Genomic DNA, 18801 nt, shown 5'->3' on the forward strand with positions numbered 1-18801 from the left:
GGCGAGAGTCAAGGTTTTAGGATGATGCATGTTCTTGTGTTAATTTGTTCTTCAGTATAGAAAGCCAAGATTTATTCCTGGAGTAACAGCCCTGAAAAGACACTTTAAAAATACGGCTATGTACAGATGTATCTCTCTCTTTACAGGACGTGTATGCTGAAGGCACACCAGGTGACAACGAGGAACCTAAGTCTTGCTGTGTCAGATTGCTTTTGGAAAATGGTGAGAGAGTCAGTGGAGCAGCAAGCAGATGCTTTTAAAGGTAATACCCCTGAAGGCAAAGCCTCATAGTATTGGCTAGAGTTAGCCATAATGTGTCCAGGAACTTTGCAAGTTTCCATTGCACAGCTCTATGAACGATCTGTAATTCCAGTGTTTGGCATCCTCTGGCCTGCACATCTCTCCATAAATCCTTAATAAGAAATTGCCATGTCATGTTGCCTTGGGGATCTCAAGTGAAGGATAGTTCGTGGCACAAAGGTCCCAACTTTATTAAATAAACAACAAGAATGTAAATAAGTGAAGGAGAGAAATGAACATAGCTGCTTGGCCAGAACATGAGCCTCCCCTCATCCTGATTGGCAGATCTAAAGCTCAAAATGGCTTCCTGGCAAAAGACCCCATCGAACCCACCCACGACTGGACATGTGTCTTGCACCAAGCCACGCTGCTGTGTGGTACAGAGTCCAAGTGTTCTCTGCCAGTGAGCCTTTCGATGAATCCCACAGTGTTGGGAAATATCCTAATTACACACTGACTGTCCCAGCCCAAACAGCCGAAAAAATGTATCTGCCTCCAAAACCTGCATCTGCTTCAAAGACGTGACATAATGTAGTGGAACCGGTGGAAACCTGACCACAGTTCTGGCTTGACCTGAACAGAAAAGAGAGCACAATGGAGTGTTAACATCTCGACATCATACCTTCAGCAATGAAATGCCAAAACAATCTCCTCGAAGAGAACCACTGGGCATATGCCCTGCCCTTGTTAATGGACGGATAGGAGGGAAAACCTTGGTGCAGTAGGAGGAGAGATCGAATGGCCCTCTGCTTCTCTTCCAGTTCAGCTAAGAACAGGAACTCTGTCCTTCCCAGCCAATAGTGGTCTGTCTGCACTGCAGCTGGCAGCGAGCCTCCCAGCCCAGCTAGACAGATGCGCACAAGCAGGGCTCGAGCTAGCACGGTACAAATAGCAGTGGGGTCACTGCAGCTTGGCCTGGAGCTGTGTATCTCAAGCCCACCCAATCCCCTAAGCTTAAGAGTCAACATCCATACTGCTGTTGTAGCATTCTCGCTTGCGCCCCACTAGCGCAAACCTGTCTGCTCAAGCTGGGAGTCTCACTGTCAGCTGCAGTGTAGACAGACCCTAAGAGGGCTCCTTAGAGTCTGAGGAGCAACCTTTGGCACAGCCTGACACCAAGCTGGGCTGTGATAAGTCAGGAGGGGTAAGAAACCCCTGGCCTCCACACAGGAAACCTTCAGGAAACCCAACTCAGTCTCCACTGCCCTATGAGTCTGTGGAAGGTGGAGATCTAAAGGGGTAATAGCTGAGCCAAATTCATACCGTGTTAGCTAGGAGTCTCAATGTTCGTTGCTAAACAAATGTCATCACTCTAACAGATGTACAGTGCCCTTAAACGATCTTTCCCCGTTTCAAAATTCTGGTCTTAATGTGTTCCACAAAGCTCCACCCACAGTTAACTGTAAAATCCTAACTACATCTCATCCTCTAACTGAAACAATTTTACAAGCGTTTGTGCTGCATGTGCTACAGCTGGATCTCCTTTTTTCGTTGGCCCTACCATCTTTGCAGTGGCATCTAGTGTTTTTACATTTGTTACCACGGCTATTGGAGAGGCCTTACTATTTGAGTCTAATTGTTCCAAATTGTTCTTTTTCTTTTTCTGAACAGTCCAAATTTTCCTCCTGTACAGTTATAATTGTGGGGTCTCCTGTTCCTTTTTCTTTAAAGGAACTGGCATCTCTAAAGTTTGGGCCACCTCTACAGCGGACAATTTGTTAAGTAGTAACTTTAGCCGCAAGGAGAACTGAAAAGAAAGATGCAACCTTTGTGTCCTTAAAATGACTGAATTCAATCAGTTGTCAATTTGATAAATGTAACACAACAGGGATATGCATAAATTGTACTTGATTGAATAATACGGCTGGTAGAGGCATAGCAGTGAGACCACTAGCAGGGCCTTCATGTAAAACTGGACGTTCTCCATGGTCCTGCAAATTATAATCCTTTTCCACTACTATTGCCTGTATTCCTACTTCAAAATTTTTGTTAATTTTTACATTTCCCAAAGACTTAATTTGGATACAGCTTCATATTCCCCTTCGTTTTCATAATCTAGGTTATATATGGTCAATGCTCCATCTTTTACTGAGCTTTGACATTTGTTTTTCCATATTCCATATGGGATTCCATCACTTATTGTTGAAGATTTACCTCCAGTTGTAACATATGTTTTACATCTCCCCCCGCCCCCGATTACCTAATTAAGGGAGAGATTATTTTCCAATCTACAAAAGGCATTTGCTCATTTTTTTTCTATGTTATATGCAATAACAAGTCTCCGTTAGCCTTTTGATAAAACTTGTTTGGGTGGTTGGAAGAAGTGTTTGACTGACTGTTTTTTTGGAAAATAATGCACATACCTTCCAAGTTTTTAGATCTCCAGTGGAAAATCTTCCCACAATACAAACTTTCACTTATCCTTTAATCCTAGCCGAAACCCCTCTTCTATGCAGACCTGACATGACTCTGTACCTTATGTGTTTTCAAAGTTGTGCTATTAATCCATGCAGTAAATAATGTTTTATCCCAAGTCTTAGGCCTGGTCTACACTAACCCCCCCACTTCGGACTAAGGTACGCAAATTCAGCTACGTTAATAACGTAGCTGAATTCGAAGTACCTTAGTCCGAAGTTACCGCGGTCCAGACGCGGCAGGAAGGCTCCCCCGTCGATGCTGCGTACTCCGCTCGCCGAGCTGGAGTACCAGCGTCGAAGGCGAGCACTTCCGGGATTGATCCGGGGCACTTCCGGGATCGATTTATCGCGTCTTAACCAGACGCGATAAATCGAACTCAGAAAACCGATTGCTTACATCCGGACCCGGATGTAAGTGAAGACGTACCCTTAGTTATAAATTGTTGCTGTACTGGTTGATAATCCCATTCAAAGAAAACTTTATTTGAAATACATGGTGTTATTCCCTTAAATCAGAGGTGGGCAAACTACGGCCCGTGGGACCATCCTGCCTGGCCCTTGAGCTCCTGGCCGGGGAGGCTAGCCCCCAGCCCCTCCCCCGCAGCCTCAGCTCGCCATGCCGCCAGCGCCTGGGCAGCGGGGCTGCGAGCTCTTGCCGGGCAGCACGGCTGCAAGAGCCGTCAGTGTAGTGTATTGTATTTGCTCCTTGTAGGAATGTGCTACTTACGGTGTACTACTTACGGCTGCCAGTCCTGGTGCTCTGAGTGGCACGGTAAAGGGGCGGGGAGCGGGGGGGTTGGATAAGAGGCAGGGGTCCCAGGGAGCAGGGGATGGCTGGATGGGGCGGAGGTTCTGGGGGGTGGAGGCGGGGCGGTCAGGGGACAGGGAACAGGGTTGTTGGATAGGTGTGGGAGTCCTGGGGGGCCTGTCAGGGGATGGGGGTGTGGATAGGGGTTGGGGCAGACAGTGAGCAAGGGGGGTTGGATAGGGGGTGAGTTTCCAGGGGGGCGATTGGAGGTGGGGGTTCCCAGGAGGGGGCGGTCAGGGGACAAGGAGCAGGGGGGGTTGGATGGGTCGGGAGTTCTGAGGGGGGCAGATAGGGGGCGGGGGCCAGGCTGTTTGGGGAGGCACAGCCTTCCCTACCCGGCCCTCCATACAGCTTCGGATCACGATGTGACCCTTGGGCCAAAAAGTTTGCCCACCCCGCCTTAAGTCCTTGATATTGGCTTATTCATTGTCATGTCCAGGTCACTGTTATCATTGCATCCTGACCCTCTATAGGCAAGTCTGAGTCTAGTCCCAACATAACAGCCTGATTTGCCTCAACTATTCTTGTTTCTTGTTGTACTGGAACGGTCTGTTGCTCTGTCAGCAATGCAGTGTAAAGGCAAGAACACCGAATCAGTGTTACGACATACATTTTCTGTTATTGGGATGGCTCTCTCTGGTCCTGCACTTCCTCTTCTGTGCTCAGCGTCTCTGGTTCCTCTGCCTATGGAGAAATCTCTCTTTTCCGCTACAACTTTAATTGATTGACATGATAGAATTTGTCTACTTTTCTTTTTTCCTGTTTGATCCTAATTCTGTATACAGAGGAATTGAGTCTATCCACAATATAGTGTGGCCCACTCCATCAGTTACATAAATTGTGTTTCAATACAGCATACAATAGGAGTATAACCTGATCTCCAATTTCCCAAGCGTTCTCTCTTTGGTCTTTATCAAAATAGGCTTTTGCCTTCTGTTTAGACTTTCCCAATTTAACAGCTACCTGCAAGCGAATCTGATTAAGATATTTCTGTAATGCTTGCATATAGGTTTCCAGTTTAACTTCTTCTAACTGTGTGCTACTGGTATGCCACAAAAGGTCCTCAGGCATTCACATAGTTCGCCCAGTCACTACCTCAAAGGGTGTATGATCTGTGGAGGCAGCTGGAGTTGCCCTGAGTGCCAGTAAAATGAGTGGAATCAGGGTATCCCAATTGCGTCCATTAGCATCTACCAGCTTCTGCAGCATTAGTTTGATGGTGCGATTTGTTGGCACTGCCATCCCTGATGATTGAGGCCTGTATGGCATGTGCAATTTTTGTTGCACTCTCAACATGTGTGAACACCTGCCCAGTAAAATGTCTTCCTCTGTCTGACTATACCTGAGCGGGGAGTCCCCAACAAGAGAAGACTTGTTCCACCAAGATTTTTGCCTTTAAAGGAAATTCTTCCACTCATTTAGAGAACGGGTCAATAATAACAAGAAAATGTTGGTTTCCTTTTTGAGTTTTTGGTAAGGGTCCCACAAAATCAATTTGCAAAGCTTGCCAAGGACTCTCGTACATTTGAGATCTTAAGGGACCGTTTCTTTTGTGCGGTAGGATTATTCTGTGCACAAACCAAACAGTTCTCACAGTACTGTTGCACATCTATCCTCATGCTTGACCACCAACTACGGAGGTAAGTCGCTGCATGGACCCCGGGGTTTCCTTCTGATGGTGTGTTGTGCACCAGGCAGATCATTTCCCTGCGCAGCTGAAATGGTACAACCCACACTGGGAAATGCTCTCCAAGGTACATCAACACTCCTTCATCTATGTACAATTCTAATTCATGCTTTTTATATGGGGAGCTCTGTGTCAGTGAAGTCCAGGTTCCTTGTTTGTCATCTGACTGAGACAGCTGCCTAATTACCTTCACTATTTCTTGATCCTTTCCCTGCAAAGCTTGGAGATATGGAACTTCTATGCTATGCTTCTATGCTAAATTGTTCCTTTGCTGCGCCTGCTGGGACCAGATCTGGGCTTGCCATGGGATCTGTTTGCTTAAGTTCTTCCCATAGAATCCCACTACAAGCTCCTTTGTTAGCCAAGAAATCGGCATGATGGTTTTCCCAAGCATATGGTTCAAGTTTGCTATGGGCTTGCACTTTCTGGACCACAGATCGCTGTTCAGGAGTGGACACTTTTATAGCTAATTTGCCAATAAACTGCAAAAGTGATGCATATTTGAGTGGAGCCATGTCTGAGGATGTAACTGCATAAGCATCCCATACTGGTAAAAATTCTGAGTGAGTTACACACCCAAGCTGAATCTAACAAAATGATAGTAGGGTGGCACTCGAGTAAATGGATAATAAAATGAACTAATTGGCTACATGTTACAATACCACTTTTGAAACAGGTGGCATTTGTTTAGAAGATATTAAATCAAGCTGTAACTGAGAGTTAAGTGTTGATTAATTTCCTTATGTGAAAGTAGTAAGTGGGGTACATTTTAAAGGGAATATTTTTCTGCAGTGAGTTGGAGCAGAGCAGACAGTGGATTGGTTGAGGAACTTTAAATGTCTTTGACAAACATTATATTAGCTGAACTTTTAATTAGACAGACACTAGATAGTTTAGGCCTAATATTTTACCTACCTTCAAATTGTTCCTATCTGGTGGCAGTCTGCCCCTAATGATAGATATTTAAGCATTTATAGAATAGTCCCCTCAAACACTGGTACATTCAAACCAACAATGCCCTTTAGTAGTTCTGTGCAATAGTGTGCTGATTCTGTGCCAGCAGGTCACTATCAAACTCTGTTCCCAAAGCTGGGCTATCATAAGTGATGCCAGTACACAAACAGCTGTTACTGTGATGTTCATTTTAGTTCCGTTGAAAGTCCAACGCCTTGCCTAGTTGGGGCAGGGGTGAAAGGTGGGGAATGACTAGATTGGAAAACCCTCGTTAAGGACTTTGTTGGGGCTTAGGGTCTTGTGCTTGTCCTGTGTTGGAGTGAATTTCACCCAGTGTTAGGACTGATCCTATTGCCATTGAAGTTGGTGGGAGACTTTTCCGGGACTTTAATGAGAGTTTGATTGACTTTCTACCTAGGGAATAGAATAGAAGGTAAGAAAGCACTACCAACAATGGAGAGTTAAAAACAGTACTGTTTAATAGCTCCTGTTGAAAATAAGTTCTTACAACATAAATTTGAAATGTTAATAAGCTTCTTTAGATCATCTGAATCATAAATGATGGGTAAAAAGAAAAATTATAAAACTGTACATTATTGTGAAACTGGTTTGATGTTGTGCTTTTTCCTTTTTTTTTCGTGTTCCATAACTCTTGCAATTAGTAACTTTTTAAAATGGATTGAGTAATTATGAAATGATAGTTAAAGCCACAGAGAAATCATCTGCTAAATGTAGTTTCAGAGAAATGCATTTGCTTAACATTAAAGCATGGAAGTGAAGGACAAATCTTAGAACAGCTTTGGATAATGGAACTGTGAGCTGTCATCATGTAACTATTGGTCACTAAATAGCTTTATGGTCAAAAATGCCAAAATGTATTCCCTTTCTGTTATGGCCTTTCAAATTTGCCTATGCCTGAAGAATAAAATGCGTGATTTTTCTCAGTCACTTGGTTTACTTGAAATGTCAAATGCAGGATGGATTTGTCACAAATAAGTTTATTGGGAATTTAAAGAACAGGTGAGTCCGTAGAGTAGCCAGGCACTCTGAACAGATTATAACGGAGTCTTACTAAATGTCTAGCTCTGAGTCTTCTTTTTCTTTCTCTAGCAACACGTTTTAATCTTGAGACTGAGTGGAAGAACAACTACCCCCGGTTGCGAGAGCTTGACCGGGTAAATTCCATTACACGTTTCCTGATACGTTAGAACATGTTTATTAAGATTATGGGTTAGAAATGATGAGTCTTATTCTCATTTGTACTATGGCTCCTTTGCTGCGCTCTGGCATTGTAAAGGGACCTTAAAGATAGCATAATTTACTTTTACATCACTTTTAAGGCCTCTTTCAGCTACCAGAACTATGTAAATTGACCTTAGCGTAAATGAGAATCAGGCCTTATGTGATATGAAATCAGTCACTTCAAAAATGTAGTCATTTGAGTTTCACAAAACATAAGTCTCAGATTTCAAATAGCTGCAGTGCTGTTAAACTCTAACAAGGAATGATGTTTCTTTGTAATCATGTAGATTGTTGTTCTGTCAACTCTTCCTGTCTTCTCTGTCCTGGTAGGAAGACAGGATATTGAAATAATGATCTTTTTCTCTGAGTCCTTTGTAAAGGTTCTTGGATATTTTAATACCCAGCTTGCTCACAGGAATGGAGCAGCTGTGCAGAGAGCATAGCATGATACACTAGGATAGCGTGTTACAAGCGTAAATGCTGGCCAGAACACAACTGGAAGGTTTCGATTTAGGTTTACGAGCCATGAAAAAGTATTCCTTTGCACCTAATAGAAAATTAGTCTAGACATATTCAAGGTAAAGTCATCATCACAGAGTCTTCACTGACTTTCATACTTGTCTTTTGCATAGAATGAACTGTTCGAAAAAGCGAAGAATGAAATCCTCGATGAGGTTATAAGTTTGAGCCAGGTCACACCAAAGCACTGGTACAGTAACTATTTAGTTTCAAATGTATGTTATATGTTCCTCTTCCAAAAACAGATGAGGGTTTTTTCGTTTATATTACAGATTTTTGTTTAGATTTAAAATAAAAAATGGTAATTACAGGTGAGTCTCATCTTATGCGCATTTAACATGCGCAAATTCAGCTTTGCGCGGTCGGCACAAAAAAAAGAGAAAAATAACAATTTAAATACTGTATCTGTAGTGCGGGCGATTCCGCCCACCATTACACTCAATGTAATTTTGACTTTACGTGATTTTCGCTTTATGCGCTGACAGTGGAACGTAACCCCAGCGTAAGATGAGACTCGCCTGTATTGCCTAACCTTCTGATAGAGTGATTTCCTTTGTCCGCCTTTCTGCCAAAACATGTTTCTTATTCTAGATCACCAAACTTGGTCAATATAGTACATTTTTCTGCCACCTAAGGAAGAATTGATATAACACACACTAGACGGTTCCAGGAGTGAACATGAACATGCAAAGCAAGGATGCTTTTAAACTTTGATAATGACTCAACAATTGGTCATGTTCTCATTTAATATGAATTTTTGTAATCCCCCTAATCTTCCTGGTTCGGGTTACCACAAATATGCTGAGAGAACACGTGTGTGCGCATATATGCATCCTTGAACATATTAAGTTCTGTATCTTCTTTGAGAATCAGAGATTTGGGGGTTGAAAGACAAGATAATTCTTAGCCCCAAAGTTGGCTTAACGGTCCCTGTGACAGAGTGCTAGGTATGAAACCCTGAGTCAGCACTCTGTTCACAGGCGCTGCTGGGTTTCATACCTAGCACTCTGTTCACAGTCCCTTTGAGGATTCCCTCTACACAGAGGACTCCTTGGCTAGCGCAGTCACTGTGCTACATCCTATCCATGTCCTGTCCCAGTAAGACTGGTGAAGCATAGCCCAAACATTCCTGCATTCTAGCGTCAGCCACTTTTGCACCCTTTACCTCCTGAACTGCAGCTTGCTCACAGTTTAGAATCTGGGCCAATACTAAGAGTCCAGTTCATTAAAGAAAACAATTCCCTTCAAACACATCTAGGCCCATGAATGTTTTCTGTGCAGAAGATTTTTCTGAGTTCATATTCTGGCCTACGGTTTCAGAGTTCAGTGCATTCCTTGGGTAATCTGACCCATCACTTAGCTCTTCTGTTTGACCAGTGTATCACGTGTGTGAAATACCAGTATTGCTATACTTGTGATCTGTCAGAAGTTAATGTGTCCCCACCATGTTCCAATTTTATTATAAAGAGTGCACTATAGATGATAGGGAAACTTGAAACCTGGGCCATAAAAATATCCTTGTGTGAGCCATTGAGTGCAGAGTGATATGCATCAAGTGATCAGTGCATCTGACATGATAGTGACAAGTTGCTGAGGACTACACATTTTTTTATCATACGTTAAAAATTTCCATTATGTCCTGGGTAGGGTTGATTTGTTGATCTGATGAAAGTGGCATGACAATAAGGAAGATCTTGAGATTGCATTTGCTCATAGTCACCAGATCCGCCCCACTCTGTTCCTTACAATGAGCCACAAACACCAGGCCTGATGGTTCCTGCACTGACCTAAGCAAAAGTACCATGCAATGTTGTCACTCTCAGTAGCGGTGTTGTTCTTGCTCAGATAAATGAATTTGTTTGAACAATGAAGCAATTACCTTGTTTTGAATAAAAGCTTTTAAGGAAACCATCATTTTTGCCAGAGACAATAGTAATTTTTATTTACTGATAGTAAATTTTCCAGTATTCTTTCCTACTTTTTAAATACTTGTTCTTTTTAAGTTCCTATGAATAGTTTTACAAGCTTTGAAAACCTATTTAAGCCAAAAGCCTTTTCCAGCTTTAAAGAATTGAGTGACTTCAGCCCCGTTGATATTGACTTGGCAGGCAGACAGTTTTGAAGTTACCACAGGTTGGGGAGAATAGGGATATTTAATAAAAGTGAAGCACAGATTTGACTTATCATTATGCTAGTGAAGTGAAAGGAACTGAAGTGACTCTTCTGAAAAATTCCTCAGTCATGCCTCCTGAGTTGGCATATCAACTGGCCATGAGACTGCTGGGTCCTGAAAATTTTAATGACAGCTCTGCCCTCTCTAGCCCATATAATGTTAAATCTTCCAAAACATTAATACAGTGTCATCGTAGCTGTGTTGGTCCCAAGATATTAGAGAGAAAAGGTGGGCGAGGAGCTGAATATGAGCTCTAAGTACGCTTGAAAGTTTGTCCAATAAAAGATATTACCTCACCCATCTTGTCTCTCTGAAATGTTTTAAAACCATATTTAAAAAAAAATTATTTTGGGGGGTTGAATCATCACTAATAAAGCCTTTATTTTATTTAATTGTATATTAACGGTCTGTGCTGCAACACAAATAGGAGAAATGGTTGTTAGCTCCATAGCGACATGAGAAGCTAATTTGACAGGTGAACTTTGACATATATTCATGATGAGATGGACTTGCAGGTTGGAATTCATAGAATATCAGGGTTGGCAGGAACCTCAGGAGGTCATCTAGTCCAACCCCCTGCTCAAAGCAGGACCAATCCCCAACTAAATCATCCCAGCCAGGGCTTTGTCAAGCCTGACCTTAAAAACCTCTAAGGAAGGAGATTCCACCACCTCCCTAGGTAACCCATTGCAATGCTTCACCACCCTCCTAGTGAAAAAGTTTTTCCTAATATCCAACCTAAACCTCCCCCTCAGCTAGATTCATCATTCATCAAGTCTATGAATTATGGGTAAAAATTCCAGACACCATCTTTGTTCATTCAGCAGAATGACAGTAGGGAGAAGTTCATGGTTTGAGGGTTGGTGTTAGGAATAATCAAAGTACAAGAAGACATCTGTTTTGTCAGTCTGTTAAAGTACTGGCCATATGGATTAGAACTCCATGGACTGGAAGTTATCACATATGTTATACCTTTCAATTTAGGGAGGAGATTCTTCAGAAAACATTATGGGAAAGAGTATCTACTCACGTGATTGAGAACATCTACCTGCCAGCAGCACAGACTACAAATTCAGGGACATTTAACACCACTGTGGACATCAAGCTGAAGCAGTGGACTGACAAACAACTGCCTAATAAAGCAGTAGAGGTTAGAACTCAATTAGCTGAATGCAATTTAGTTTTATAAATAAAAATATCTCCTTGCTTTCATATTTACCCCTCTTTATTTTTCTGTTGGAAGCCTGTTAAAAGGAAGGTTAGGAGTTGTAAGTAAATGGCAGTAGAGGAGCAGTTCTGATTCCTGATGTCCGCGCTCCTGATCATTGCAGCCAGTCACTAGAGATTGGCAAGCTATTGTCATCCAGGCGTGTGTGCCACAAAAACCACTGGAAACGTTATTTGTCTGTCTCACTAAATATTTTCCAATAAAAATCCCTCTTAAGTGGCAAAAAGCTGGAGGCTAACTATATCCATATTTCCCCTCCTCCCAGCAGAATTCACCTTTGTGTTCATCTGTTATTGCTGCTCAGTGAGCAAAGTTTTGTGTTAATTTCTCTGATATGTGAGCCACAAAAGCAAATCACTGAATTCTAATATCTTCTGTTTCTTGGTGAGTGAGTATTGCTGTCTGCATACTTGTAAGATTATGTTAGTGACTGTAATACCTATAGCTGTTCACAGTAATGGACTGCTTCAGAAGGTAACTTTTTCTTATTAATTTTCTAGGTGGCATGGGAGACTCTGCAGGAAGAATTTTCTCACTTCATGACAGAAAAGAAAGGAAAAGAGCATGACGACATCTTTGATAAACTGAAACAAGCTGTCAAAGAAGAAAGTATTAAACGACACAAGTGGAATGAGAGAGCAGAAGACAGCCTGGTATAGTGTAGTATTTATTCACGTGGCTGCCAAACCAGTTGCCTTTGAAATCATTTTGATTTAAGATGAATGTTAATTTTGCTTGCATTTTTTTGGTTAAATCCCTAATAGTGTTGGAAGAAGCCATAGGAAATGTATCTATCTCTGCTTTTGAATGTCATGATCTGAATCAGTGGTTCTCTTTGGTTTATTATTTTATTTTATTTTATTCTTTATTACCTTTCATGGACCAGTTTATCCTCCCAGTATCCAATAATCTCACTATTTGGTTCTCAGAGGTTTTTTCTGTGCCCATGCACCACAGCCTGAAAAATCACATCCACAAGTAAAATGAATTAATACAAAGCCTAGAAATGTGGTAAAGTAATAGCATTTACCTGCCCCTCTGGTAGGTTGGTTCCATGCTCCAATAGGATTCCATGTTGACATTCTTGACATTGTATGCAGTGTTGTTGTAGCCATGTTGGTCCCAGGATACTAGAGACACAAGGTGGATTAGGTAATATCTTTTATTGGACCAACTTCTGTTGGTGAGAGAGACAAGCTGGTCCTTGGGTTTCTTGTATATAGTTGTCTGATCAGCCTCAATAATGCAACCCTACAGACAACTATATAAGAAACCCACAGATCTCCACACGTACCTTCATAGCTACAGTAACCACCTCAAACACAGCAAGAAATTGGTTATCTACAGCCAGGCACTCGGATACCACAGAAGATGCTCAGAGGAGAAAGTCTGGCATATACACCTTAACTCACTCAAAACTACCTTCACCAAACAAGGATACTTCACCAGAGAAGTAGATCATATCATGGAACTGGCCACTCAAATACCCTGAGAGAACGTGCTTCAATACAGAAATAAACCCCTCTGACCTCAGACCTCTAGTTGTCTCCTACTACCCCTCACTGGAACCCATACAGGGTATCATCAAACAACTACAACTCATACTCGATGGGGATCCCATCCTGAAATAAATCTTTCTTGAACCTCCTCTTCTGGCCTTCAAACCACACACCCCCCCCTCGCCCCACACACACACACCGCTCTCCAAGCTCATCATCAGAAGCAAGCTCCTCACAGACCAGGACACGCCAATTCAAAGCGGCACCAAACCCTGCCAGAACAACAGATACAAAACCTGCAGTCATATCTCCACTGCTACGATGCTCAACACTCACCTCAACACACCTTTTGAGATCCATGGATCCTACACATGCCTATCACAGCATCCAGTGCACTCAGTGTCCCAATAACAACTCTGTGGGCAAAACCAGACAATCACTGCAGCTTGCACAGAAAAACAATAAAATATAAAAATGCCGTATCACTGTTGGTGAAAGCTTTTCACAAAGAGATCACTCTATCAGTCCTCATCCTCAAAGGAAACCTGCACAACGTTTTCAAAAGACAAGCCTGGAAACTTAAATTAATTACTCTGCTAGACGCCAAAAATCATGGACTGAATGGAGGCACTGGAGTTATGGCCTATTACAACAATTTATAACCCACTAACACCCCCTATCCCCTACCCCTCCTCCTCCCCCCCCCCCCCCCCGTTCACCCAGTTCCTTTCCCCCCCTATGACTGGGCGGGTGTTAACAGTCCACTTCACCTTAAATGGTCTCTTGAAACAGATCTTAACTACTTATGCCAGTCTGTTCCACTTTGTATTTAGCTGTGACACTCCCGAGTATGTTTCCCAGATGTGAAGAAGAGCTCTGTGTAGCTTGAAAGATTGTGTCTCCCACCAACAGAAGTTGGTCCTCACCCACCTTGTCTTTCTACTATGTGATATTCCATATATTCGCCTCCTGTCAGCAAGACACGGCAACATAAGGGGCTGAATTTCAAGGCAAAACATTGTTAGGTGATGTGCAGAAAGTTTCCCTTACTGGAGTAACACACAGGGTAAGTGCTGTGTCCACAGAGATGTTCTAAATAGCATATACTGCTAAAACTGAGCTGTTTTCAGAAATCACTTTTGAATGGGGCATATTTTCATTACAAGAAACAGTGTTCTAAGTTTGACTTTTTGTTTGCTATTTTCTGTCCTGAAGGTAGGTTCTAAATAATTAATTTATTTGGCAACTAAAAAGATGGGCTGTAAAACCTAAGATTTGTTTTCTGCATTGCCAGCGAGTGATACAGCACAATGCTTTAGAAGATCGGTCAATATCTGATAAACAGCAGTGGGATGCAGCTATTCACTTCATGGAGGATACTCTCCAGAGTCGCCTCAAGGACAGTGAGTGCTCGCACTTTATATTCTATGATAGGAAAAAGTTTTCTATGCAATGATGTATGTGTATGTAATCTCAATTACATTCTGTGTATAGTACATTTCAGACTCCTCACTGTAGTCCTAGCACAGTTAGTTAAAAAATTGATGAAAGATCTGTCTAAATCCCCCTAGACGGCTTTGAAAATTTCAGTCATTTAAAAAGTGAATGTGAAAACTTTTTAATTATTGAATTGCTTTGAGGGTTCCATAAAAGAGGAGTTAGAAGTCTACTTTTTGATCCTACTTAAGGTTTTGGTTCAATAGACGTCTTTCCTAGTAGCATGTATTTTACTGAGTGATATCTAATATCTTCTTTTCTTTTTTAGCTGAATCTGTTATTGAAGACATGGTGGGCCCAGACTGGAAAAAAAGATGGCTGTACTGGGTAGGCCGCACTAAAGAACAGGTAAGAGCAAACAGAAATATTGGATGTCTTGCAGCTGCATATTCTTGTGGTGAGCATGGTGATCATTAATGACTAAAATTTTAAAATTATGGACCTGTGCACTCTAGTGCTATTGCACATGCCAAACAGGTAATTGTGTATACAGTTTGCAATTTCCCAGTGATCATTTCTAAGCTTTGTAAATGTTAGCCCAAAGGAATATGATATCTTTTGGAGATCTGGCATGTGCATAATATAAGAGATTGTAAACTTGTTTCCTTTCTACTTCATTGGAATTATGTCTTTTACTGTTCAGTCGTTAAACTGAATGTTTGTAGTCATGAGGAAAGTTCTTCTCTTGGTAGATAAACCAATATGTAAGCAGGATGTTAATTAATTTAGTCTTTTGCACCACACAGCGTAGTATCCCACCATGGCTAAATGATGTCGTTTCAGTAATGAACTACAGTATTATAGCTGGCATGTTACTGATAGCTATAGTTAATGTCGCCTGAGCATTTCTTTTCTAACCCACTCTTCCAAGTTATGAGCAAGTGAGAAACTTTCTCCCAATGAATTTAATGTGTCTGTTGGGTCTCTGCCCAAAAGGGAGTTGTTTTTAGAATATCTGTATACAGTCGAACCTCAAAGTTACAAACACCGGAGTTCTGACCGGTGAACCCCACACCTCATTTAGAACCGGAAGTACTCAATCAGGCAGCAGCAGAAAGCAAATACAGTACAGTACTGTACTAAATGTAAACTACCAAAAAAATAAAGGGAAAGCAGCATTTTTCTTCTGCGTAGTAAAGTTTCAAAGCTATATTAAGTCAGTGTTCAGTTGTAAACTTTTGAAAGAACAGCCATAACGTTTTGTTCAGAGTTGTGAATAGCCTCCGTTCCCCAGGGTGTTCATAACTTAGAGGTTCTACTGTAGAAAGACCTAGGAGGGAGGACCATGCTATAACATAGTACAGGTAGGAGACTGAATCATGAATAATATTTAACAGCCACAAAATCAATATAAAGATTGAATTTTGAAGTTTTCCCAAAAGGGGTGACAGAGTTAATTGATGAATTTTCTTTCCATTTCTTACTTTCTTTGGCATTCAAGATCCAGGATGATTCAAAGATAGCTAGTTCTGTGAAAAAAGTTAAGGCTGAATAAAGAGAGACATGGTACTTTGTTTAAGAAGGAGATACCAGGCTATGAAGTTACAATGCAGCTAAGAGCTGATTTGGGATTAGAATCCAAGGGTGAACAGAGAAAAAGTTGAGGGACTTGTTGAGTTGGGTGGCAGCCATGTAGAACTGATGGTCAAGTGATTGTGTCAGCTAGGTGGAGTTTTAATGCAGACCTTAATTAAAACCATTATTGTCAAGCAGTCTACACTTCAGCCTTTTTGTCCATATTGAGTATGTGATATATTTATTATTACTACCTATACTACTACTGCGTAAGGGTTTTTGTAGTCTGGGCTAATGGCATAGACATGGTATGCTATGCAAGTTGAGTGACAACCAGCTGGGATTCTTACCTTTGTGGCTCTTCACACGAATGGTGGTGCTGGGAAACTACCAATTATAAATAACGTGGGAATGTCTGTGTTTGAATTTGAACCTCTTTTTTATTTGAGAATATTCGCAATGAAACAAAAAATGAACTTGAGAAGATGATCAAATGCAACGAAGACCATGCAGCTTACCTTGCAAATGACGAGGTGACAACTGTCCGAAAGAATCTTGAAGCAAAAGGGGTAGCAGTGGACCCATGTTTGGTAAGATGTAACTTTGTAGCAGAACATATGGAAATGTTTGTATGCTCTTTCTAGCTATCATAAAAATAACTGTCTAAACTGAACTGGCAACAGAGAGTCCTGTGGCATCTTATAGACTAGGGGCTGGTCTTCACTACCCGCCCGGATCGGCGGTAGAAAATCGATCTCTCAGGGATCGATTTATCGCGTCTCGTTGGGACGCGATAATCGATCCCCGAATCGACGCGCGTACTCCACCAGCCCAGGTAGGAGTAAGCGCCATCAACAGGGGAGCCGCAGCGGTCGATTTGCTGCCGTCCTCACAGAGGGGTAAGTCGGATCAGATACGTCGAATTCAGCTACGCTATTCACGTAGCTGAATTTGCGTATCTTAAATCGACCCCCCCCCCCTTAGTGTAGACGTAGCCTAATGATGTATTGGAGCATGAGCTTTCGTGGGTGAATACCCATTTCGTCCGAAGGCAAACCTTCCACAGGGGACAAAGGAATGATGAAACCTATTCTGTGTTCTTTACGAAGACTTTGTGAATTGTATTTAATTGTATGTAGAAGGTGCCACAGGACTCTTTGTTGCTTTTTACAGATCCAGACTAACACGGCTACCCCTCTGATACTAAACTGAACTTGTAATCCAGATGTTTCAAAATAAATTATTAAATGAACGCTTGCATGCAATGCACACATTTTTGTAGGGCCTTATTTCTTGGCTGTCAGACAACTGTAGTACAGCACTTTTGGATTTGACAGTGGAATCAGAATCTGCTAAGCAGATACATTGCCTGTGATAGAGGCCCATATTGTGGCATGTCTACCTCTAAAGTATTATCCATATAGTGTGTAGTGGAGGCAAACCTTCCACAGGGCACAGAGGAATGATTAAACCTATTCTGTGTTATTTACGAAGACTGTGAATTGTACTTAATTGTATGTGCAGTTGAGTTTGACTGAAGTTCATCTATTTATATCCATGAGATGAATCAGCCAAAGAGGTTGAAGTTAACTCTATCAAAAGGGAGCATCTTTCGTCAGGGGACTGTCTCACTAGGGTGAAAATCTTTTGGAAAATGGTTTACAATTCTAACCGTGTAAGGTCCTTAAAGTAACCAGGTCCTTCATTTCATTAAACATGCAGTTTAAAAAACTAGTTATATAAGAAAATTCAAATATTGTCAATATTAGGTACATGGAGATTTTCTTTAGTTCTGTGTTGTTTTTGTAGTAACTTTGGCCCCAATCCTACAAAGACTTATGCACATACTTAACTTTACTACCATTAATACTCAAGCTAAGTTAATAATAATAATAATAATAATAATAATACTTAGCTTTTATACAGCATTTCTTATCAGAGGATCTCAAAGCACTTTACAAAAGGAGGTAGTAGCATTATCACCTGTTTAAAGATAGGAGAAACTGAGGCAGAGAAGTGAAGTGACATGACTTGCCCAAGGTCACTCAGCCAGCCAGTGGCAGTCAGGAACAGAATCCATTTCTTCTGAGTCCCAGAACAGAACAGTGCTTCATCTACTAGAACATGCTGCTCTGATAAGAAACCAGAGTAAGAGTTTGCAGAATTGGGGTCTAAATAAACCTAAGGAAGAAAAGTTCTAAATGCGTGTAGTTTCTTCATAAATCTAAGACCCACTAATATACTTCCCTGTGCCCTTTTCTGGCTAAACAGCAAGTTAACTAATGTATGGCATTCAAAGTGCTTGATCTGTTGTGCTCAAATGACAGTCTTTGGAGAGTGTGACCCGTAACTTGCATTTAACTCAGAATAACAGTGTGCCATTTAAAAATGCATACAGTGTCTGCACACAATAATTTAAACTTCTGAGAGGTTGCTGCAAACATTGAAGAACAGAAATGTAAACATGCTATTTGACAGAATCCTTTTTAATGTTTGCCTTGGATTCAGTTAAGATGTTGATTATATGCTGTACAGCTTTCATTAATTTACCAGCTGATAACCGCATAACATTTAAATGTATACAGGGAAAGGGATTGTGCAAATCAATTCTGTACTTTTTTTCATGTGCTTAAGGTGAAATGTGATTATTAAAATATATAAAATATTAACTGGAGAATGCTTATGCAGTTTATCCATGAATTTTAACTACTTTCTTTTTAGATTAAAGACACGTGGCACCAAGTTTATAGAAGACATTTCTTGAGGACAGCTTTGAGCCACTGTAATCTGTGTCGAAGAGGCTTTTATTACTACCAAAGGCATTTTGTAGACTCTGAGGTAAATTGAGGAACACGTGGATACTACAGTTTGGGGAATGCGAACAGCCTCAATGTCTACAGAGATCTAGCCAGAAAGAAAGCACCCATTTTTAAATTAATCTATTTCTTTATATGCTTTTAAA

The 18801-nt window shown here is 41.4% G+C and overlaps 1 protein-coding gene across 1 annotated transcript in view; it reads left to right on the forward strand.

Annotated features, from left to right (window-relative positions):
- OPA1 (OPA1 mitochondrial dynamin like GTPase) overlaps positions 1–18801 on the forward strand; it is an 88660-nt gene that overhangs the window by 40854 nt on the left and 29005 nt on the right. The window contains exons 18-26 of the mRNA XM_065410326.1: positions 147–262; positions 7277–7341; positions 8041–8117; positions 11085–11250; positions 11829–11981; positions 14122–14230; positions 14593–14672; positions 16289–16429; positions 18561–18677. Coding sequence (XP_065266398.1) covers positions 147–262; positions 7277–7341; positions 8041–8117; positions 11085–11250; positions 11829–11981; positions 14122–14230; positions 14593–14672; positions 16289–16429; positions 18561–18677 — 1024 coding nt within the window. The remainder of the gene's footprint in view (positions 1–146; positions 263–7276; positions 7342–8040; positions 8118–11084; positions 11251–11828; positions 11982–14121; positions 14231–14592; positions 14673–16288; positions 16430–18560; positions 18678–18801) is intronic.

Source organism: Emys orbicularis, chromosome 9 (genome assembly GCF_028017835.1).
Source record: "Emys orbicularis isolate rEmyOrb1 chromosome 9, rEmyOrb1.hap1, whole genome shotgun sequence".
Lineage (NCBI taxonomy): Eukaryota > Metazoa > Chordata > Testudines > Emydidae > Emys > Emys orbicularis.